This window comes from Dendrobates tinctorius, unplaced genomic scaffold, assembly GCF_039654945.1.
Source record: "Dendrobates tinctorius isolate UK_male_01 unplaced genomic scaffold, ASM3965494v1 ptg000086l, whole genome shotgun sequence".
Classification (NCBI taxonomy): domain Eukaryota; kingdom Metazoa; phylum Chordata; class Amphibia; order Anura; family Dendrobatidae; genus Dendrobates; species Dendrobates tinctorius.
In genome coordinates this window covers 66,460,246-66,480,667 of record NW_027361754.1, presented here as the reverse complement: position 1 = coordinate 66,480,667, position 20,422 = coordinate 66,460,246, and the positions used below count along the sequence as shown (strand labels likewise).

Below are 20,422 nucleotides of genomic sequence, written 5' to 3'. Positions count from 1 at the left end.
TGTTTCAAAGGTAGGTATGTAAGGCTGGTGGGAAAATGAGTAAATAGACGTTCTCCTGGTGATAACAGCTGATCAAAAATGATTAGAGAAACCCACATCAGATGAATAGTCTAGAAATATGTAGCCTAGGCATTCAAGGAGAGGCGTTCTACAGGAATGGAAAGCTCTACGGCTATGTGTTGGAGAATGACCAAGTATACCATGGTCTGCAGGCTGGTGGTAACTTAGGTTTTTATTCCTCCATGATGTGGTTGTGTAGATGTGCATTACTCACTGTTCAGTAACCGGTTTCAGATGTGGCTTATATATAAGGGACAGGAGATGTATCATATTTGTCAAATATGGGCAAAAGCCTCTCAGGTGGCAACCATTACTACTTCCTCTAGGCAAGTATGTCTGGGTCTGCAGCAATATTAGCAGTAGACAATCCGTCATAGCAGAAACCTTGGTAGTCAACCACCTTTTCTATAGTTCTGGATGACCATTCTGCCAAATATCCAGTGACATGTGACCTGGGGATGGAAGTTGACTAGGTATTTTTGCCATCATGATTAATATTGCATTGTATATTAATTTCTAAATACAAGAGGATCTAATGTAGTAGTTTATCTTTTATTTATAAGCTAGATACATATATTTCGCCTCCCCACCCCCACAAAAACAACCTGTCTGATTTTCTTTCAAGATCATGTATAGCAGCTGTTCATCATTATTTACATGACATAAACCTGGGACATCTGGAAGCCGTCTCCTACACCTGGGGACTAATGTTTCACTGGTTGATATTGAAAGACTCCTTAGCAACATGAAATTTCCTTGGCGTTCTCTAATCCCATTTCTACCATCCTTTCATTTTACATGCTTGGCATTTTACCACTGCAGAACTTAATCAAGGCTACTGCACAGCCTGATCATTGATTGTTTACGGCACAGAGGAGATGATACACCCGCCGACTGAGTTGGCTAATGGGATAGGTGGGGGGGAGATGGATGCCAAGCAAGTAGGTGGGATGGTGCAGAGAACTGTTTCACCATGCCACAGGCCCACCAAGCATTTGTACTTTGTTTGAACACATATTTTGTGCTGATAAACTCCCTTTTAAATGGGTTTTCCAGTCTTGGGACTCTAGTCTGCAGTCACTTACATGACTGCCGACTTGTGAATCCTCACAGCGCACACAGTGCGTTCAAACATGATTCTCCGATGCTGGGAGCGGGCAGTCCTATGACTGCAAGTACACGATTTGCATACTTCCACTCGGATTCCAACTAGACTGGTCCGACCCCCTCTCAATTGACTTGAATTGAGCAATGCTGTGTACGTCTAGTCTGTATGTGACCGCATGCATGCAAATACAAGCCTGGCCTGCATCAGAGAAACCTGACTGTGCACACTGTGAGGATTCACAAGTCTGCAGTCATAGTGTAGCTGCAGATTGAGCCCCAAGGCTGGACATCCCCTTAAAGGAATATAAAGCACCTGTTTTTCAAACTTTGCAGAGTCAAGCACTAAAAAGTATTACTTAGCAATGACTGCCATGGTTTGGATTACCAACGTGTTTTATGTTTTTTTGCATCTGAAAACTGTAATGTTTTTAATTGCTTTCGACTGTCAAAGTTACAGAATTGACAGTCAGTATTCTCTTGGATCTCAGTTTTTCACACCTCAGAGTGATGCTTACCTTTACATGCACAAGGGCATTTTATTCAGAGGCCATGCAATCTGTTTATTGACCGGTTTAGGACATTTCGCTCTCTTCATGCGGCATATTGAGCCTTAACTGGTAGATCGTTCACGAGCGGGAGAAATTAATATGAAACGAGCTGTGCTTCGTTTTTGTTTTTTTTCTATTATTGATGGCTCTAACATGGTCAATTTGGAGCCGATCATTGTCTATGAAGTAACTGAACCAACTCTCTAAAGCCCGGCAGTGTAATTGAGGGCACAAACTCACTTGTTCTTTCTGCACCACTTAATGAAAGAGAGAAGTAATGTTGTAACGCTGCAAACCCAGAAGCACATCTCCTCTCTGAAACTGGGCGAGCGGATGGAGGGAGGCCCACTGGACCTGAAACGGTTTGCATGACATGTAAAATCGGCACATTTTCTTGCGGAGTGCCTCCTTTTACATTTCCTATATTTATCCACATTATTGTCCATTTAAAGGGCAAATTAAGCTTATTTTCATAACTTTGCAATAGCTTCCATGTTGTTCCCTGCTGCCAACCATTTTGGTAGAGTAGGGTTTGAGGGCTTTGCAGGTTTTTGTTGTGATTTTTTTTTTTTTTTTTTTTTTTTTTTTTTTTAAGGTGGTCAAAATGGCAAAGTTTCTAGTGAATACTGCTTCCGAAAACACTCCTCCGTTTTAGAAGTTTTTTGCTACCTTGAGTAGTTTTGATAAGTTATCAGTATTCTGGAAGAATTTTCTCCTCTTTTTTTTTTTTTTTTTTTACTTGCAGCCTTCTGATTGAACGCTGCCTAATTCAGAGCAGGTTCTTTCCTACTGAACATTTTTCAAAATCTAATGCAGAAAAAAATGCTGAAGACACTAAATAGCAAAGTAATTTTACAATGAAAGTAAGTAGCAAAAGTCTACGTTTAACGATATTTGTAAGTGACTTTTCAGGTGTTTTGAAGCCAACCTGCTCCATAAAAAGACTACACGTACCCTAAGTTTGTGACTTTAGGTTTAGTGCTTCACCAGGGCTCTCAACAATTGTCCTGATTGCCTCAACCCACTTGTAGCCCTGCTCCTATTCAGGTCAGTAGGATCTTATACAAGTGCATATGGACTGGATCCCTTAGTGGTGAAAGCAAGCGTCTGATGTGTGTGAAGGTACAGGGGATCGATGGTCTTTTATATGAGGCTGTATTAATGGATCCCTTTAATTCTGCTCATCAGGGGGTGTCAAACCCAAGGGCATAGTTATAGGGAATTAAATCTAAAGGTGCCTCTTCAAAGTAAAACAACATTATTATAAATGGCACAAATGTAAAGAGTTCAGTGAGGGATTTTACAGCATCCAGTGAGTGATTTTATCTGAAGCCGGTAATGTTTTTCCTGACGTGTCTGGTAGCGTTTTCCAAGCCCTCTGAGTGATTCATTCCCTTCTCTTGGTTGCTTCACAGCGTTCGAACCGGTCTGAAAAAAGTTGAAACATATGCACAAGTCAACATGTGCACTTACCGGGAAAACTCTCCATACTTTGAGTGGTTTTGGTGTTGAGATGGGCATTTAGAACCCTAATAATTAAATGGGCCTATAGATGGTATCTACAGGTCATTCTTTTTTTTTTTTCCCTTCTCATTTTCAGGAAAGTGAAGATGCAGTAAAGGTTTTAGCAAAAGAAAAAGATCTTTTAGAACGGGAAAAGTGGGAACTGCGGCGCCAGGCCAAGGAAGCAACAGACCATGCCAGTTCTCTTCGGTCACAGTTGGACTTGAAGGACAATCGGATCAAAGAGCTTGAAGCTGAGCTTTCAATGGTGAGAAATAAAATACATTTTTCTCTTTCAACCTTGGTGTTCTCCTGTCAGCCATTTACAGTGAGATATACAGTGCATTTTATTGCCAACACCCAGTAACCAATAACCTTCAACACTAAAACCAAGGGAATGCCGCCTTGCTTAGAGTTCAGATCGATTCCTGTAATACATATGTCTGTAATCAAGAAAAAAAAATACATTGTGTTAATAATTAGTTACATAAAAGGACTATACACAATTAAAAATCTTTATTAATACACATTGTCAAATCACCGTAGATGTGGCGCCCTCAAAGTCAGACATACCTGAGCCTATTCTGGGATTAATACAGTTTTACTACTTGAAATACATTCTATGATCTTATTACATGGGGATTCTCTATAGAATAACTGTTACGTTTCAGTCACAATGACACAAAGGTAAATTGTTGATCTTGTTGGGTTCTAAAATTCATTCACATTTGGTCATCTCCATGAGAATTGGTGCTTGGACTTTTTTCAGGGTATAGGTGGCCCAAGTCTAGAATTCCCCTTAAATTCAGTTCCTCTAGAGGCTCATTCAGACTTCAATTTTTTTTTTACGTACGGGTTATATCGGTGATTTTCAAAGAACCAGTACCTATAAGTTGTTCACATATCTGATTTTTAGTTACTGGACAAATAGTAGTCCACGCGAAATTCTGGAGATATGTCTGGCATTGATTCACGTGTCGAGTCAAATGCTGCAGTGTTTAAGTCTATTGGTCCATGAAAAAACACAGACAGCGCTCCGATGCTATTCAAGTGCTGTCTGTTTTTCATGGACTAATAGAAGCTGGAGAAACATGTTTTTTGTTCTTTTTTGGTTGGGGGTGGGTTTCATCTAGAAAAGCTGAGGAAATTTGGACCAAAATAAAGTGACATTCTTCTGAAGCCCTTATCAAAAGCTCTAATGAAACTCGGTCCATTTTTCTCGTACGTGAAAAAAATGGGCGTCTGAATGAGAGGCCTTAGACACTGTGTTAATTTTTTATCCCCAATTTGTTTAGAATATACAATCCTTTCTTCTACAGCCAAATCACGGTCTGCTCTAAACTAGAAGTGCTTTTGTATGTTGGCAATAGACCCCCATCAATTCCATTAAAGGAGTTTTCCACTTGCAAAAACGTGGTGCCCAAACCATTTTAGACAAGTTAAAACAGAGTACTCGCCCTTCCCGGGTCCAGCGTCATCTCTCCACCACTGCTTCGGTCTCTGAATATTGGCTGCAGCAGTGATGTCACAACTATAGAGCACATCACCACTGCAGATGTTCAAAGGCTTGCGTTGTCTACATCAGCAGAACTACTGAGCTCCATGATTGGCTGCAGAAGTGATGTGTGCTGCAGTCGCAATGTCACCGCTGCAGCCAAAACACCGAGACCAGAACAGTGGCAGAAAGTTGACATTGAAGCACAGGGAGGGTGAGAATGATCTGTATTGCTATTTTTACATGTCTACACTTGTTTGGGCATTACATAATTGAAAGTGAAAAACTCTTTAAAGAAATCTTGTTTCTCTCTGTATATTGGCATCATTCCGCTTTCCTTTCCCTTCTCATTTCGGTACTTATGTAGCTCTGCTTGTCCAGGCTTGGAAACATATTTTAATGGAGTCTGGATCATGCATGAGTAATAATTGATACATAAAATTTCGTAGACTGGAGACTGTTCCACAATTTCTCTAAAAACTGGATTGAAATTTTAATTGCTACGCCCACCCCCTGAGGATAAAATTCTCCTTGGATAGTGGGGTTTCTCTTAAGTGCTTGCGTTAATAAAGCAATCACAGACCAAATCAAACTGTGAAACTTTACTGATCACTATCACACACGTAGTCACATCTATGGTTAACAGTTTTGGGCACTTTTTGATGCATAAGTCACTGGCTGCAATATTTTGACTTGAGCACGAAATTGTAGTTGTTTCACTACACGCAAGGTTACACTATTACATTGCAAAACTATTAAAACATTTCTCACCAACATATGGTGGTATTTACCAAAATCTCTAGACCAAGACAGAGACATTTTAGACCACCACAAAGAAATGCCCTCAAAACCTTTTTTTTTTTTTTTTTTTTTTTTAATTTTCTATAGGTTTTGAGGGCATTTCTTTGTGGTGGTCTAAAATGTCTCTGTCTTGGTCTAGAGATTTTGGTAAATACCACCATATAATAATATATATATATATATATATATATATATATATATATATATATATCTATATATCTCATATAGCTGTCATGGGTTTGTCCTAGTAATATCTGTGCTTTTGATAGCCTCCTGGAAAATAGGGCTTGGGCCTTAGACTCCTATTGGCCAGAGCACTGCTTTTGCCAACCAGGCCCCTCTTTCAGGACCTTGTGTTTTTGCTTTTGTATTCCCCAAACTGTGTTCTCAAAAGCCTTATTTTTCCATGTCTTGGACCTCCAGAATAAAGGCATAGTATCTACATCTTTTATTGACAACCAGATTCAGTCTGATGTACCGCACAACTGAGCTCATCAGGCCATGCATTAGACCTCTACCCCACCAGATGTTCTCTACAGCTCCTCTCTTCTAGTCCTTACAGGATTATGTGATGGCCCTGATTGTACCTAGGTGTCGACCCTAAGTTCTCGCTCTTTTACCACTCCCTGGTTTTCTCCAAACTGACTTAACCTCCAACGCCACAGCAGACTCCTTCAGATCCAACTACTTTTAGTGGTGGCCTGCATTGAACAATGCAATTTACCCTCCTTTACCGCCTTCCTCTTTAACCCCTCACACATGTCACTTAACTTGCGGTTTTATCCCATGATAATCCGACCCTGATCAGTGGAACTGAGTTTATAGGACAGTTCCAATGGTCTGGTATTTGCTTCCAGCACAGGCCTTCTTAATAACATTGTTGAGATTGGCTTAGAAGTTTAGTCCTCCCAAAGGAGCCATTTTGCTGAAATCTTAATCAGAATGTTTTATAGTGATCCACATTAACTCCAAGATAATTGGAGCTCAGTTGGTTCATAATAAGGCGACATTTCATGCAATTATCCATGTAATTACTTAGCCTCTTATTTTCTACATGGTTAAAAGTCTGTCTTTTGTATAGCCTTCTGTCGGTCATCACTGCAAAGTCCTAAATAGAACTGCAACGACACTGGATTTATTAGATGAAGTTTGAGCACTTTTTGACATAATGCATAATTCCCATTATACAGTGATTTTACATATTTTTGCTAATTATAAATTTATCCACCAAGTAAACTAATTTCCTAATCAATGCCAAAAAAGTTCTATGTATCTTAAGTACCGTATGTCAGTTTTCACTGGAATTTGGGACTAATTAGGAGGACATCGTTGACAGGATTTACTTTATCTAAATGTACGAGGGGTAACAATGGGGAAAACTATGGAACAACTTTTCACGGAGTGTCCAGATCTCCTTTTGTACCAATGAGAAATTTATTAAGTAGAAGTCTCCAACATAATGTTTAAAAAAAAAAAAGTCACCCAAAAAAAGTGCCACCTGGTGCTTTACTTAGTAGGAACTTGACTTAAGTGATGCTCCATGTTTGGGTGAATTTTAGAATTGCCAAATTTTAACAACTCATTAAGTCAAGGCTCTGACATAAATAATAGGTCCCCAATATGACAGATCCATTGGAAGACAGCCCAATTTGGAGCTGAGTTTGGAGCCAACCAACTGAGACTAAGGTCTCTTCATTAAATCTCACCATACTCATACAGCTGTTGGCTGAAGGATGCTTTGGTCATCTGTTATCTGTGCCGAATCACCCATTCAGCTGAACATGTGTCCACGACAAGAAACTTGCCAATTTACATATTGACAAGCGGCTTATCTCTAGGAGAACAATTATTTTCAGTCTCAAATTGGAAATGCATGATTGACCTCTTCCCCGACCATCAGTCGTCCGACGCCCCCCATACACAAATTGATATTGGCAGGTTCGGCCAACATTAGTCTGTGTATGGGGATGTTAAGACTTTTATCAATATGCTTATCAATTACATGTCCTGTTTCTGTGCAATCAAAGCTGACAGGGAAATGTTCTGTATACCTGGGGGATGGATCTAAAAATTCAAGTCCTCCGGTGGGTTAAAGGTAGCCATTCTGACAATGATTGAAGGCGCTTCCTTCTGTTTCCTAAGTCATCAGAATTGCCTTCCAAGTGTCCAAATGGTTTTTAATAAGTTAAACATTATTTGAAAATTGTTTTGAATGGTAGAATTTTACTATAAGACCATATGGTTCAGATAACAATCACAGAAGCTTGGTTATATTCAATTTTTTATTTTTTTATTTTTTTTTTTTTTAAATAAAGTGGGGAAAAGTTTTTGGTTTCGAAGACATCAGTCATCCTTCAAAATCTACATGCAAAGTAAAGTTCTTATGGTCCTCAGTCTTTTATATATAAAGTGCTCACCTCAGAATTCAATTAATGTATTTCTATAATTTAATGTTTTTTTAATGTTCCTGACTCACATATGTCCCTTACAATGCATTCAACATGTCTCTTTACTCTCCTCTCCCATTCCCTTCTCTTGTGGCTTAGTTTACAGTATATCCTAGTTAGATTATCATGCTTGTGACCTGTTTCTCCAGATAACAAAGTGTGTTGCCCAGAGAAAGGAATACCGTGTTTTTGATCACTACATTGAGAAGGAGCCCTCCACAAGAGGGATAGCGGTAAGATTAAAGTTATTAGGGAAAACACCTCCTTGTTTTTTCTTTTTTCTTTTTTTTTAATCCAATTTTTTGTGCACTTTTTTCTTTAATTTTTTTTTCTTTGTTTGTCACCTTTTATCATCGGATAAATCTGCACAATTGTTATGGCTAATACATGCACCTCTGTCCTCCTGAAATATTAACACAATTGTTATAACACTGATGGGGATAGATCAAAAAGTTGGTAACAATGGGGCAGAGTAGAGGAGGGGTTATCTGCGTAGCTGCCCGCAAAGAAAACTGTCAGCTGATGTAAGAATAAATTTAGCTTTTATACTTAAAGGGTAGGTCACCAAGACCAGATCGGTAGAGTCCGGCACATGGCATTCCCACAGTCCACTTTTTTCAGCTCTAACGAGGTTGGATGTTAACTGTAAAGGAAGCTGGGACAGCACAGGTCCATTCGCTGTGTAGAGGCCGTTGCCGGAAAATGCGTAAAAGCTCATCCATAAGAGTACAGCAAAAATCCAAAAAAAAGGAAATAGGACCAAGGAGCAATAAATAAAATGTGTAAATTTTATTGTTTACAAAATTTGAATGAAATAAGTAATATGATGTATAACAATATGAAAAAGGGAATCCGTGACACTTAGATGCCACATTCAGACAAGGTTTAGTATATGAAAGGCAAATTGGTTAATGAAATCCATATATCACTTATACCCAAAGTATACACAATTGGCCATAAAAGAACAACAAGTGTGGAGATATAAACAGTAGCCGCCAGATAGAAAATATGAGTAGTTAAATAAGCAGATATCTCTCAATTATTAAATATAAAGTGCAATATAAGTGGTCCAAAAGAGAAGATATAGCCTGACCGCAAAAATGGCGTTCAGTAATACTGGCCATGAGGGGTCCCCCTGTCCACATTTCAGCAAGGATGGTCTTTGGCACTATATGCATTCATCGCGCTTTACTTACTTCCATATACCTCCTTTATGTATTCTCATGGCCAGTATGACTGAACTCCATTTTTGCTGTCAGGCTATATCTTCTCTTATGCACTACTATTTGTAGGTCCGTGTTTTGGACCACTTATATTGCACTATTGCACTTTATATTTAATAATTGAGAGATCTGCTTATTTAACTACGCATATATTTTTCTATCTGGCGGCTATTGTTTATATCTCCACACTTGTTGTTCTTTTATGGCCAATTGTGTATACATTGGGTATATGTGATATATGGATTTCATTAACTAATTTACCTTTCATATACCAAACCTAGTTTGCGTGTGGCATCTAGGTGTCGCTGATTCCCTTTTTCATATTGTTATATATTACTTATTTTATTCAAATTTTGTAAACAATAAAATTTACATATTTTATTTATTGCTCCTTGGTCCTATTTCCTTTTTTTTGGGATCTTTGCTCTTCTCCAATTTAGTTGAGTACACATGACCTGTAGGGGTACCCTACTGGTCTGATTATTGATGACCTATCCTAAGGTTAGACACAGACGATTGTGTATTCTCTTATCCGAGAGAATTGGGTCGGTTATAGAAATAACACTGATCAAACTCCAATCTTCTCCATTCTGTCAGGCCGTGGATATCAGACTGCACTATGGTGTCATCTGAGTGCAGTCCAATAATTTCCATTGGCTCAGTCTTTATTCCCCGAGCAATTTACACTCATGCTGGAAGGACATTTTCTGCAACTGGTCCCCCTTTTTATTTCTAGTGGGAATCGGTGTTTTTCCACCATTATTCCTATATTGAAATTCAGTCTACTGCCTAAAAAGAAAGCGGCATATTACAAAGTATCTTGTCAAGTGGGTAGGTCAAACTGCAAATATGGGTCTTGTGCATCCCCACAAATAGGAATACTTATTTGAAATCACTTTTATGTACAATTACTAGAAAATATATCCGGCATCTATGTATAAACTTCTAACTGATGTCCTCCGGTCTTGTAATTTCTGTACTGTTAATTAATGAGTCACTACTAGTGTTGAGCATTCCGATACCGCAAGTATCGGGTATCGGACGATACTTGCTGTATCGGAATTCCGATACCGACTTCCGATATTTTTTCAATATCGGAATTCGGAATCGGAAGTTCAAAGTTGATTGACAGACTGACGTCATCATGATGCGCGGTGTGTGCGCATCATGATGCGCCGTCATTTCGGGCCTTCCGGGGGGCTGTGCCGGCCTGCCGGGGGGCTGTGCCGGCCTGCCGGGGGGCTGTGTGGACTGCCCGGGGTCTGTACCGGCCTGCCGGGGGGCTGTGCCGGCCTGCCGGTGGTCTGTGCACCCTGTGGGGGTCTGTACCGGCCTGCCGGGGGGCTGTGCCGGCCTGCCGGTGGTCTGTGCACCCTGTGGGGGTCTGTACCGGCCTGCCGGGGGGCTGTGCCGGCCTGCCGGGGGGCTGTGCTGATGTCCGGGGGTCTGTGCAAGCATCGTCCGATGGGACTACAAGTCCCATCTGGCGATGCCTGCTACCATGACAGTGATTGACACATTAGCCAATGATGGGACAGTAGTAGTCCCATCATCCGGCTAATGTGTTAAATGTTAAAAAAATACTACATGCATGCTACATACATACTACATATATACTACATACATACTACATACATACTGCATGCTACATACATACTACATACATACTACATACATACTACATACATGCTACATACATGCTACATACATACTACATGCATGCTACATACATACTACATGCATGCTACATACATACTACATGCATGCTACATGCATGCTACATACATACTACATGCATGCTACATGCATGCTACATACCACATACATACTACATACATACTACATGCTACATACCACATACATACTACATACATGCTACATACATACTACATGCATGCTACATACATACTACATACATACTACATGCATGCTACATACATACTACATGCATGCTACATACATACTACATGCATGCTACATGCATGCTACATGCATGCTACATGCATGCTACATACATGCTACATACATGCTACATACATACTACATACATACATACATGCTACATACATGCTACATACATGCTACATGCTACATACATACCACATACATACTACATACATACTACATGCTACATACATACTACATATATACTACATGCATGCTACATACATACTACATGCTACATACATACCACATACATACTACATATATACTACATGCATGCTACATACATACTACATATATACTACATGCATGCTACATACATACTGCATGCTACATACATACTACATACATACTACATGCTACATACATACCACATATATACTACATACATACAATACATTCATACAATACATACATAGACATACAGTACATATAACATAGAGTAACATACTTACCAATACTTGTCACATTGTTCCCCGAAGCCATTGTCTTTTCCGGAATAAATATTAACATAACAAACCACAAAAATACTCACCCACGATCCGAAGCAGTCCACGAGTGTGTCCCACGACGATCTTGGGTAGAGAACGGCAGCATCAGATGATGCTGCCGTTCTCTACGGGCTGCAGGAATCCAATGACGGAAGGTAGGTATCCTTCCGCACTGTATTCCTCCGCCACTTAAAAAAAAAAAAAGTCCCTAGTCTCACTTTATGCCATTGCTGCGTGGGAAATTCCCACACAGCAATGGCATAAAGTGAGACTAGGGACTTTTTTTTTTTTAAGTGGCGGAGGAATACAGTGACCTTCCGTCATTGGATTCCTGCAGCCCGTAGAGAACGGCAGCATCAGCTGATGCTGCCGTTCTCTACCCAAGATCGTCGTGGGACACACTCGTGGACTGCTTCGGATCGTGGGTGAGTATTTTTGTGGTTTGTTATGTTAATATTTATTCCGGAAAAGACAATGGCTTCGGGGAACAATGTGACAAGTATTGGTAAGTATGTTACTCTATGTTATATGTACTGTATGTCTATGTATGTATTGTATGAATGTATTGTATGTATGTAGTATATATGTGGTATGTATGTAGCATGTAGTATATATGTGGTATGTATGTAGCATGTAGTATGTATGTAGTATGTATGTAGCATGCAGTATATATGTAGTATGTATGTAGCATGCATGTAGTATATATGTAGTATGTATGTAGCATGCATGTAGTATATATGTAGTATGTATGTAGCATGTATGTGGTATGTATGTAGTATGTATGTAGTATGTATGTGGTATGTATGTAGCATGTAGTATGTATGTAGCATGCATGTAGTATATATGTAGTATGTATGTAGCATGTAGTATATATGTAGTATGTATGTAGTATATATGTAGTATGTATGTTGCATGTAGTATTTATGTAGTATGAATGTAGCATGTATGTAGTATGTAGTATGAATGTAGCATGTATGTAGTATGTAGTATGTATGTAGTATGCATGTTGTATGTATGTAGCATGTAATTTTTTTTTTTTTACATTTAACACATTAGCCGGATGATGGGACTACTACTGTCCCATCATTGGCTAATGTGTCAATCACTGTCATGGTAGCAGGCATCGCCCGATGGGACTTGTAGTCCCATCGGACGATGCCTGCACAGACCACCGGCAGGCCGGCACAGCCCCCCGGAGCCTGCACAGACCACCGGCAGGCCGGCACAGCCCCCCGGCAGGCCGGCACAGCCCCCCGGCAGGCCGGCACAGCCCACCGGAGCCTGCACAGCCCCCCGGCAGGCCGGCACAGCCCCCCGGCAGGCCGGCACAGCCCCCCGGCAGGCCGGCACAGACCACCGGCAGGCCGGCACAGACCACCGGAGCCTGCACAGACCCCCTGGCAGGCCGGCACAGCCCCCCGAAAGGCCCGTATAGACCCCAGAGAGGCTGTACAAGGGCAGGAAAGGGTTTTTCTTATTCCGATACCGGAAGTCCCATAGACTTGAATGGGACTTCCAGTATCGGAATCGGCGATACCGATACTTTTTTTAAAGATCGGCCGATACCATCCGATACGATACTTTGAAGTATCGGACGGTATCGCTCAACTCTAGTCACTACTGAAAAATCTTAACTTTTCTTTAAATCAAATCAAAATGCACTTGCAAGATTAAAAAAACAAAAAAGAAAAAAGTTTGGGATAAAAATTTGAAGGGGGTTATATTAGTTTTTGGTTAATGGACTGATACGAACACTAAATGTATTGTGAAATTTCGTCCCGGAGAGTCTGCAGCTGCAGCGGGAGATATACGGCACCACCTGCTGCAATAAATCTTAGCTTTTTGAAAACAAAATTTTAACAAAATGGGGTGCATTTATAAGAAAAACATTCATTGGACATTGCTTCTGTTCATGCAGACACTATAAAATGTTCACGTCCAGCAAAAGTTTTACTTAAAGGTATTATCCAGGGTTAGAAAAACATGGTTGCTTTAGTCCAAAAATCCGTTGTCTGCCTCTACAGCTCTGCGAGATTCAGTTCAGTGTCCTTTGAAGAGAGGTACAGGAGATTTTTTTTTATTTGTAAATTTTTGGTTAAAGGGGTTTTGCACCTCATTGAATATTGATAACCTATCCTACGAGAAGTTATCAGTGACAATATGGTGTTCTGACGCCTGGCATCCCCATCAATTAGCTGTTATCACCCCCAGCAGTGACTGGTTGTAAAGAGCCTATGAGCAGAACATGTTGACCATTAGTGGTGTTGATAACTGCTGATTATTGGGAGTGTCAAGCTTCGGACCCCCACGATCTAATAGTGTTGACCTATCCCAATGATGGGTCTTCAATATTACCACAGCAGAATATTCCTTTAAGGTCCAAACTTTGGGACCTCTGCTAATCCCCACATTGGAGGAGCTTGTAAATGTAAACTCCATTGAGGAAAGGGAAATGAGAAATGTTGCTACACTGACACTTGAATGGGGATAAGCTGCAGTACCAGACTTCACCCATGGGTAAGAGTGGTGCTGTTTCTATTTTCGTGTGGAAAAAAAAAAATATATATATATATATACGGTATATATATATATATATATATATATATATATATATATATATATATATATATATATATATATATACACACAGCCATTTATATGGATTAACCTAAATAAAATGGGAATGGTTGGTCATATCAACTTCCTGTCATGTGACACATCAAGCTTATTGAGAATTTCACAAGAAAAACAATGGTGTGCTTGGTTTTAATGTGACATTATTCTTTCATGAGTTATTTACAAGTTTATGACCACTTATAAAATGTGTTCAAAGTGCTGCCTATTGTGTTGCATTGTCAATGCAACCCTCTTCTCCCACTCTAGACACACTGATAACACTGCAGAAGAAATGCTAGTCTAAGGGGGTCAGATTCCTTGTAGGAATGGTTGGACCTGACACCCATAATGTGGTGGTGCACATTCTTGCTGGAAAAACTCAGGGAACGTCCCATCTTCAGTGCATAAAGAGGGCAACACATCATGTACCAATTCCAGATATCCAGAGGAATTGAGGTTTCCATAGATGAAGAATGGCCCCACTATCTTTGTACTCCATATACCACACCATACCATCAATTATGGGGGTCAGGTCCGAGCATTCCTACATGTACAGTTTCCTGGAAAGTGGATTGGTTGTCGTGGGCCAGTTGAATGGCCACCAAGGTCTCCCGATCTGACCCCCTTAGACTTTTATCTGTGGGGTCATCTGAAGGCAATTGTCTATGCTGTGAAGATATGAGATTTGCAGCATCTGAAACAACGGATACTGGAAGCCTGTGCCAGCATTTCTTCTGCGGTGTTGCTATTATTGTGTCAAGAGTGGGAGAAGAGGGTTGCGTTGACAATCCAACACAATGGGCAGCACTTTGAACACATTTTATAAGTGGTCATAAACTTGTAAATAACTCATGAAAGAATAAAGTTAGGTTAAAACCAAGCACACCATTGTTTTCCTTGTGAAATTCTCTAAGTTTGATGTCACATGACCCTCTTCCCATTGGAAAAAATAAAGTTGGATCTGAAATGACTGACTTCAAAATGGCTGCCATGGTCCCCACCCATCTTTCACATTGAACTTGACATGCCTTTTAATCGGTGCTGCAGTTCAGATAATATTTAAATAGTTTAATTTTATTTTATTTTTTAAGTCCAAGTGGGCTATTGCCAGAGAGATTTCACTGGGGGAGAATAAATCTTCCTCTTTCTGACTGACCAGTTATAAGACAGTTACTAACTGGGGAAAGAAGAACCCCCCCCCCCCCCCCCCCCCTACAATTGCTTAAGGCCCCTTTACATTTAGCGATGCACCAGCGATCCCGACAACGATACGACCCGGTCAGGATCGCTGGTGCATCGCTAAATGGTCGCTAGTGAGCTGCCAGGCGCAGCGATCCTGACGTCCTCCCGCCAGCATCCACGCGTCGCTCGTCGGCATCAGCAAGAAGCGCCCGACGAGAAATGGAGCTGCGCGATCAGCGACAGACAGCGGGGGAGCCGGTCGGAGGTAAGTATCACACATAGCGATATCGCTGCTGCGTCACAAAATCGGTGACGCTTTAGCGATATCGCTAGCGATATCGCTATGTGTAAAGGCCCCTTTAGAACAGGCTCTGTGTTCCACATGCATTGCCAAACAGTCTTCTGTCTTCACTGCAGAGTGATAACGTGCTGGAGCACAGCAGACCTGAGTGTGATTAACTGCTTTCTGCTCTTATCTCTGACAGCATGAGAGAGGTATTGCAGCAGAGTTGAGTTTCATTATAACTTCTAGTGTCCCCCCTCTCATAGTGCTGCCAGCTCTGCCAATCCTGATCAATTTTCCACATGCTAAGGGGAAAAAACACGCCCCCAATATAGCACAGAATACTCTCTGTGGGAGACATGGCAGTCTGCTCACTGCACAGCAGACCAGTGTGTTTGCAAACTTTCTTCTCCGGCAGTAAGTGTGTGGGGGGGGGGGGGGGTGCAGCAGAGTTGGCATTGCTACACTTGCTATGGCAATAATAAATGTGTATTTCATCCTTTCAATAAAGCTAATTTGAATTTGGGGTGAGCGTTAGTAGAAGTGTTTTGTAATGAAACGCCACTTGCAGCAGTTCTGCCCCTCCCCCCCCCCCACACACACACACACTTACTGCTGGAGATGAGATGTGAAAGCTGTCCGATAAAGTGAAGCTGTCAGCAAAATTCTGCCTACAAACTACCTGTAACTATGCAATACGAGAGCAGCATAATGTAGGGGCAGAAAGCCTGAAAACAGCAATTTATCACTTAATAGGCTGTGTGACGTTTCAATAGAACAGGACTAGGTGTCTCATACCTCTTTGTAAAATGCTCCATCCACCAATTAGCAGCTAGAAAGCTGCTAGTGTCAATGCACAGTGTACACAGAAATCTGACAATCAGTGTTGTGGGCGGAGTTATACAGGGCTCATCATTTGAGCACTGCTAGATTTGCATCAGAGAAAATAGTGATTGTATCAAAATGACAACATGAAGATCAGCAAGTGACACATCGCTGGAATTGTGGACAATGCCTCTGCCTCATGCAGCTCTCAGATTACATAGCAAAAATCTGGTGACAGATTCCCTTTTTCTCCAGTCACCTTCCACGACAGCAACATCGGAGGAGGTCTCCCTGCCCTAATGGGGGACAGGAAACACTAAAGCCCCCTTTACATTTAACGATGCACCAGCGATCCTGACCACGATATGACCCGGTCAGAATCGCTGGTGCATCACTAAATGGTCGCTAGTGAGCTGCCACACAGGCAGATCTCATAGCGACGCAGCAGCGGTCGTTACTTACCTTTCAGACGCGGCGATGATGACATCCTCCCGCCCGCGTCCACACGTCGCTCGTCGGCACCAGCAGGAAGCAGCCGACGAGAAATGAACGTGGACGATCTCGTGCGATCAGCGATAGCCAGCGGGGGGAGCCGGTCGGAGGTAAAGGTACTGTCACACTTAGCGATGTACCAGCGATCCCGACCAGCGATATGACGCGGTCAGGATCGCTGGTACATCGCTAAGTGGTCGCTAGTGAGCTGCCACACAGGCAGATCTCACCAGCGACATCGCTGGGAACGGGGGTCGCTACTTACCTGTCACACTAGGCGATCCTGCGTCCTCCCGCCTGCGTCCACGCTCGTCGTCACAGCAGGAAGCTGACAACGAGAAACAGTCCAGCCTGTTCTCGCGCGATCAGCGATAACCAGCGGGGGAGCGGGTTGTAGGTAAGTATCAGACACAGCGATATCGCTAGCAATATCGCTATAACGTCACAAGTTATAGCGATATTGCTAGCGATATCGCTTAGTGTGACAGTACCTTGAGTATCACACACAGCGATATCACTAGCAACATCGCTGCTGCGTCACAAAATCAGTGACACTTTAGCGATATTGCTAGCGATATCGCTATGTGTAAAGCCCCCTTAAGAGGTTAAATACACCTCCCCTTCCTATAACCACCAGTGTTAATTTTACTGTCCCCTATGGGGCATTAAGAGGTCATTAATGGTGCTGCCGTGGCCGGCGATCTGGAGCACCCCACGTTACCTTTGCTGTGTCAGGCAGCCAATGTCGGGGTTTCCTCTCTCCTTCTGGTGGCTGCTCCTGTCTCCACGTGCTCCGTGTGACTCGGGACCTTTCCCGCCACTCCTGCTCTCCCTTGGAGGATAAAGTGGGGCGGTGATGTGCGGCCGGGGTCTTCTTGTGGCTCCCCGGCATTCTCCCCACCCGTGCTGCTGATTCCGGGAGTTTGCACGCATCGGAATTGACGTTGGCCGAACTTCCGGTTCACCTCCTGTGCGTTCCACGCTGGAACGCACACGTGCGCCGACAGATGCCGCACTCCCGGGATCATCAGCCATTCTTGGGGCGTACCTTTGACGTTTCCCCTCCTGGACCCGTGGGAGGGGAGCACAGAATCGCGCTAGGACCTCTGTTTTCTTCAAATCCTGGTTGAGGGAGCCGCCAGGTAAGACGTATTGTCTATATGCCCCTGTGACTGTGGACACACTGATGTGGACGGCGACAAACCCTTCCTTTCTGTGTCTGCAGAGCTCAGCGTTCCCCCTCCTACTTTAAGTAGTGGGTGATGGTCCCTTGCTGTCCAGGTACTTGTAGCCTATAGGTTACTTAGTAAGCGTTCTCTCTCTTGCTGGAGAGAAAAGGTCCCTACCCGTAAGAAGGATAAGACGCCCAGCCGCAAGTGTAGGATATGCGCTTCCAGGCTTCCCTCCGCATATAAGAAAAAGCTTTGTCAGCCTTGCACGGATGAGATGTTAAGTTCTGAACAGCCCTCTCTCCTGGATAGCATCAAGACCCACATAACACAGGAGGTTCAATCCTCTGTGGCTACCTTTCCCAGGCCCCTGTGCCACAACCCCTTCCTCCTAGAAAGAGGAAGTTGACACCTGTGGAATCAGACTCGGGCGAGATCTGTACCTCAGGTTCGGAGGACATTTGGGAGGATGAGGGTTCCACTTCCGCCCCCAAATCAGAGAACAAGAAATATTACTTTTCTTCCGAAGACATGGAAGAACTGATTAGTATGATGAAAAGCACCATTGGGGTTGAGGAAGAGGAAGTAAGATGCTCTGTACAGGACAAAATGTTTGGGTGGCTGAAACCCAAAGATCAGAAAGGGTTTCCCATACACGAAAATGTGCAGAACCAAGGTCTTGCGTCCCTTCGGAGTTAAAAAATCGGTTTCCCCTGGACAGAGAGAGTACCTTATGGGAAATCCCTAAAGTGGATGTACAGGTGTCTAGGGTAGCCAAAAAGACAGCTCTTCCCTTTTGAGGATTCATCCCAGCTCCAAAGATCCTATGGATCAGAAAATCAAGAGCTTGCTAAGGAAATCCTGGGACACCTCCACCAGTCTTCTTAGAACGAATGTGGCCTCAACGTGCGTCACCAGATCTCTATTCCTCTGGCTGCGCACGTTGGAATACCACCTTACTCAAGGTACTTCCAGAGAGGAAATACTTGACTCCCTTCCCCTCCTCCAGAAGGCAACAGGGTTCCTGGCCGACGTTTCACCTGAATCCCTCTGGGTAGCGGCAAGATCTGCTGTCCTCTCCAATTCATCTAGGAGAGTACTATGGCTGAAATCATTGGGGGGGGGGAGCGCGACTTTACTTACTAGCCCTCCCAGAGGGAGTTCAGGGGGGAAGGGAAAAAGTGGGAAATGGAGTTATCCTGAAGGTGGCAAGGGCAAGAACATTCTTATCCCCCACCACCAACAAACCCCAGACAAACAGTGACTGTGCTCCGGTCGAGGGTCGACTCTCCGTGCTTCCTCACCCAGTGGCAATCCATCTCCACAAAACAGTGGGTTCTCCATACCATACGGGACGGACTGCGGTTAGAATTCGAGAGTCCTCCCCCTCAATGCCTGAGAATCATCTCCCTGCCGTCTCCATATGTCCAAAAATCTCTGCTAAAAGATCTGCAGGATCTACTTCAAAGGAGGTAATCTCTCAAGTACCACAACAGGAGATGGGGAGAGGCAATTATTCTCGTCTGTTATTTGATAACAAAGCCCTCAAGGAAACACAGCGTCATCATAAATCTGAAACCCCTGAGCCAGGTGGTCCGATACAGATGATTCAAAATGGAATCAATCAAGTCAGCAATTCCGCTCATCGGACGGAATTGATGGCTACAGTAGATCTGAAGGAAGCATATTATCTTGTGCCAATTCATCCAGACTGCACAAAGTTCCTCAGATTTGCAGTTTCCCACGCTCATCGAGTCAGCCATTTTCAGTTTAATGTCCTACCCTTCGGCATCTCTTCTGCTCCGTGGTTGTTTTGGGATCTCTGACTGCGTGTATCCAGGAGGTGGTCTGGGCTCAAGCCCATACATGAGTACTACAAACTCATGTGCTTCTATACTCAAGAAGACATCAAAATCCACTGTCCCAGAGAATTCCACTTCCCGGTCATGTGAAAACAGCCCTGTTGTGGTGGCTGGACTACCGAAACCTTCAGCTGGGAATTAGCTATGATCAGCTTCCCCTGAAGATGCTCCTTTCAGATGCTAGTTGGAGAGGCTGGGGTGCAGTAGTAGAGGGATCTTACTTCCAGGGGTTGTGGCCCCCAAACATCAGCACCAGCTCCGCCAAACTGATAGAGCTGAAAGCAGTGGAGGAGGCAATAAAATCTGCATCAGCCCTTATCCGAGATCACCACATTCATGTCTATTCAGACAACATGACCACATTGGCTTACCTC

General features: G+C 42.8%; 1 protein-coding gene across 8 annotated transcripts in view; it reads left to right on the top strand.

Annotated features, from left to right (window-relative positions):
- KAZN (kazrin, periplakin interacting protein) overlaps positions 1 to 20,422 on the top strand; it is a 901,428-nt gene that overhangs the window by 860,488 nt on the left and 20,518 nt on the right. For 7 of the 8 annotated variants that reach the window (XM_073585543.1, XM_073585542.1, XM_073585544.1 and 4 more), the window contains 2 exons: positions 3,316 to 3,486; positions 8,111 to 8,194. In XM_073585543.1, the coding sequence (XP_073441644.1) occupies positions 3,316 to 3,486; positions 8,111 to 8,194 (255 nt within the window). The remainder of the gene's footprint in view (positions 1 to 3,315; positions 3,487 to 8,110; positions 8,195 to 20,422) is intronic. The other variant, XM_073585547.1, reaches the window with a different exon arrangement.